Source organism: Glossina fuscipes, unplaced genomic scaffold (genome assembly GCF_014805625.2).
Source record: "Glossina fuscipes isolate IAEA_lab_2018 unplaced genomic scaffold, Yale_Gfus_2 77883, whole genome shotgun sequence".
Taxonomy (NCBI): domain Eukaryota; kingdom Metazoa; phylum Arthropoda; class Insecta; order Diptera; family Glossinidae; genus Glossina; species Glossina fuscipes.
In genome coordinates this window covers 1-3,594 of record NW_024004546.1, presented here as the reverse complement: position 1 = coordinate 3,594, position 3,594 = coordinate 1, and the positions used below count along the sequence as shown (strand labels likewise).

At 37.6% G+C, this 3,594-nt stretch overlaps 1 protein-coding gene across 1 annotated transcript; it reads left to right on the top strand.

The window, feature by feature from the left end:
• The first annotated feature begins 72 nt into the window (after positions 1-72).
• LOC119643988 (integrator complex subunit 4-like) lies at positions 73-3,202 on the top strand. The gene is made up of 2 exons (XM_038043503.1): positions 73-2,060; positions 2,129-3,202. Exons 1-2 carry the CDS (start codon positions 111-113, stop codon positions 3,026-3,028), a joined length of 2,850 nt encoding a protein of 949 aa, XP_037899431.1. The 5' UTR covers positions 73-110; the 3' UTR covers positions 3,029-3,202.
• Positions 3,203-3,594: the final 392 nt, after the last annotated feature.

The window sequence follows — 3,594 nt, the reverse complement described above, 5'->3', positions numbered from 1 at the left end:
TATTATTAAGGCTTGGCAGCCCCGTGTTATTATTATTATTATTTGTTTACAATTTATTTGGGAAACCGTGGGAGAATATATTATCATTTTTATTATTATTTAGTTTAAAAATGACGAGCGCATCGTTGGTATTAAAAAGACCGCATTCTGTAATCGAAGTAGTGGAAAGCGCCACTTCTACTCATAAAAAAATACGTATACAAACTACAGCTAAAAGCAGCTCACTTGTAGGGAAATTACAACAAAGTATAGCGCTTCTTGAAAATGTGGCTCAACAAAATAGTAAAGAACTTTTGGAGGTGTTGGTAAAGATTGCTGATGAGTTGGTATTGGATGATTGTCAACTTCCGGACTTGTATAAAGCCATTAAAAAGTTACTAGAACTTTTTCGACAAGAACGTGACGGTGACACAACCATACGGGTTAAGATACTGCGACTTTTGGCAGACTTAGCCGAGGTACGTATTGCAGAAGTAGTTAACGCTCTAATAGATGAAATAATAGCTGTTTTAAAACATGAAAAATCTCAAAAAGTCATAGCACAAGGGTTAAGCAGTTTGCATAAAATTGGTGCTCGTAACTTAAATCAGCTACCTTCCACGCATGTAACTAAAATCGCTCACTTTGCTCAACAGCAGTTGATATCAGAATCGCACCATACTCAAAAAAATGCTTTATTAGTTTTATCGGCATTCGTGGCTTTAACAGACGCTAAGAAGGGCGTTATTGATACGGTGGGGCACTATGCGGATTCTCAAGATTCCGGGGTAAGAGCTCAATCCTTGAGGTCTATTTTATGCTTGGGTGAACGTGGTGCCATATTGTCTCCTAACCTTTATCAGAGAGCTGTGGACACATTGGAAGATGATTATGAATGTGTGCGCAAGGAGGCTCTTCGCTTAGTTTTTCAATTGGGTGTGTGTCATCCAGACTATATGATTTCGTGCAGTAATGACGATGAAGAGGAGATGCGATTAATTGATGCGGCTTTCAGTAAAGTGTGCGGAGCGCTTTGCGATTTATCGATACAAATACGCGTGCAAGCTGCTAAGCATTTGGGAGATATGACACAAGTTAGTTCTGAATTTTTACATCAAACATTAGACAAAAAATTGATGAGTAATTTACGCCGTAAAAAGACGGCTCATGAGAGAGGAGCTCACTTGGTCGCCAGTGGTGAATGGTCATCAGGTAAGCGTTGGGGTGATGATGCTCCCCAAGAACAATTGGACACAGCCACTATATCATTGATAGCCAGCGGTGCTTGTGGTGCCTTAGTCCATGGTCTTGAGGATGAATTTATGGAAGTCCGTATCGCAACGGTAGATTCCATGTGCAAATTGGCATTACGTCATCCCGATTTCGCTGTAACATGCTTAGATTTCCTTGTCGATATGTTTAATGACGAAATTGAAGAAGTTCGTTTAAAAGCGATTTACAGCTTAACGGCTATAGCTAAACATATTGTATTAAGAGAAGATCAATTGGAGATAATGCTTAGTTCATTAGAAGATTTCTCAGTAGAAGTGCGTGAGGGCTTACATCTAATGTTGGGAGCATGTCGTGTATCCACCCAGGCTTGCTTGCTCATGGTGGTACAAAAGTTACTAGACGTTTTGGCGAAATACCCGCAAGATAAATTTTCAGCTTTTGGTTGCATGCGTAAGGTTGGACAGAAACATGCCAATCTTTGCATGGCAGTGACATCGCATTTGCTGCAGGATCATCCCTTTTTTGATAGCGCAGAACGCGATGTTGAAGATCCCGCATATTTGTGTATACTGATCTTGTTATTTAACGCCGCTCAAAATTTGCCACCAATCATTAGTCTGTTTCCCTATGTTACATTAAAGCATTATGCTTACCTGCGTGATGCCATGCCCACTTTGGTACCGGAACTACCAATTGAAGGTGCCTCATCTAAAAAATCAATTGACGATTTAACGGGTTCAAATAATTCACGGGAATATCTAGAAACCATACTGGCTCATATCAATGAAATATTCTCTATAGCCAAAGATCGAGTACCTCTCTTAAAAACAGCTCAAGACAATTTAAAGGTAAATAGTGTGCTTAAGTATATACAATAGAAATAATTGGAATTAATCCTATAAATTTTTTTTGGCAGCGCTTAGGAGAAATTGATCCGGAAATGTTAGGCACAGCCAATTTCTTGGAAACGTTTTTAGCAGCGCAAATTCAAATTGAACAACTGCAAAGCTGTACTGCTTCCCAACATAACCGTGCACCGCTTAAGGAATCTCTAGCTCAGCTAGTACGTAACTGTTTGAAATTGCAACATGTTTTTTCAGGACTAACATATGGAGATATATTATTGGTTAAGCAAATTTGTCTAAGAGCTAGTGCTCTCCATTTAGTTTTAATTGTGCGTGATCGCTCACAAAGTGCCTTGGGCCCCTGCCAAATGCTGCTACAGACTGCATCAGATATAAGTAGCTTTCTGGATGAAAAGCAGGAATTTCAACCAGACGATTTAACAACCTCTTTGCTAAATCAATTGGGTAGTATAGTTGATCCAAAACCTGGAAGAGTATTCAGAGAGATATTACCTTTAGTACAGGCAGCTTCTCCTGTGAAAATGCCGCCACCAAATGTTGAAATTAAAATGTGTGTCGCCAATATATTGGAACCCTGTCCTCAAATGTCTCAGGATAATGTTATAAAAGTTACAGCCGGCCTTATAGCTGCTTTACCGTTTGTAGCTGAAATTGATAACCTACAAGACGCACAGAAACAAGACATGCGCATAAAAATCAAATATCCGGACCAACATACACACACAGTTGTGCCGAAATTGTCAGATTTCAGGAAGATTATGACTGAGCAAGGTGCTCATGAAACTAATGTTAAATTGCGTACAACTATTTTGCTTTCACACTCAGTATGGACAGAAGCATCCTCTGTGGAGATAACTCTATGTTTAGCAGTACGACCGGGAACAGAATTGGAATTGTGTAAACCAGCTAAAATATTGTTCGCCCCAAAACCGGTTAGACGAGGTATTTAGATTATGAATCGAATCGAATTGAGGTAGTTTTCGCCATTTTACTTACTTTCCGTCGATCCTTCTTCATACACTAATGAACCGTTGACAATGAATTTTATTTTATTTGTCGTCGTTCGTTGAGCGCAACATCTCTTTAAGTAGCAATCATTGTTTATTTATTTATTTTCTTTTTTTATAAATGTAACGTGAAATGTTTTAAAAATTATGTTTTCATTTTTTTTTTCTGGCTTTACAATAAAAAAATAATAAAATGTAAAGAAAGCTTATGCTTTGTCCACTCAAACATATTACAATAGCATTGAATTGGACGCATTCTGCACTATATTGGATATAAGAAAGAAAGTCTGACTGATATTTGAACATGGACTGGCAAGAAAACATTTTTAAACTAACTTTCAATTTGGAGATATTAGAGGATTTGGCTAGAAGTAGAGACAAACTGTTTTTATATTACTATATGCTATGATTTAAAAATAATACTTACCTAAAATAGTGCATCTGCTTTTATTAAAACATATTTTCGTCAATTATGTGCTCACTGATGCGTTATAAATCTATTGTTATAT

Bases quoted from the DNA above. Each gene is read 5' to 3' on its own strand.
- LOC119643988 (XM_038043503.1), top strand. From the start codon at position 111: ATGACGAGCGCATCGTTGGTATTAAAAAGACCGCATTCTGTAATCGAA. The intron at 2,061-2,128 runs GTAAATAGTGTG...TTTTTTTGGCAG, and splicing joins CAGCTCAAGACAATTTAAAG to CGCTTAGGAGAAATTGATCC.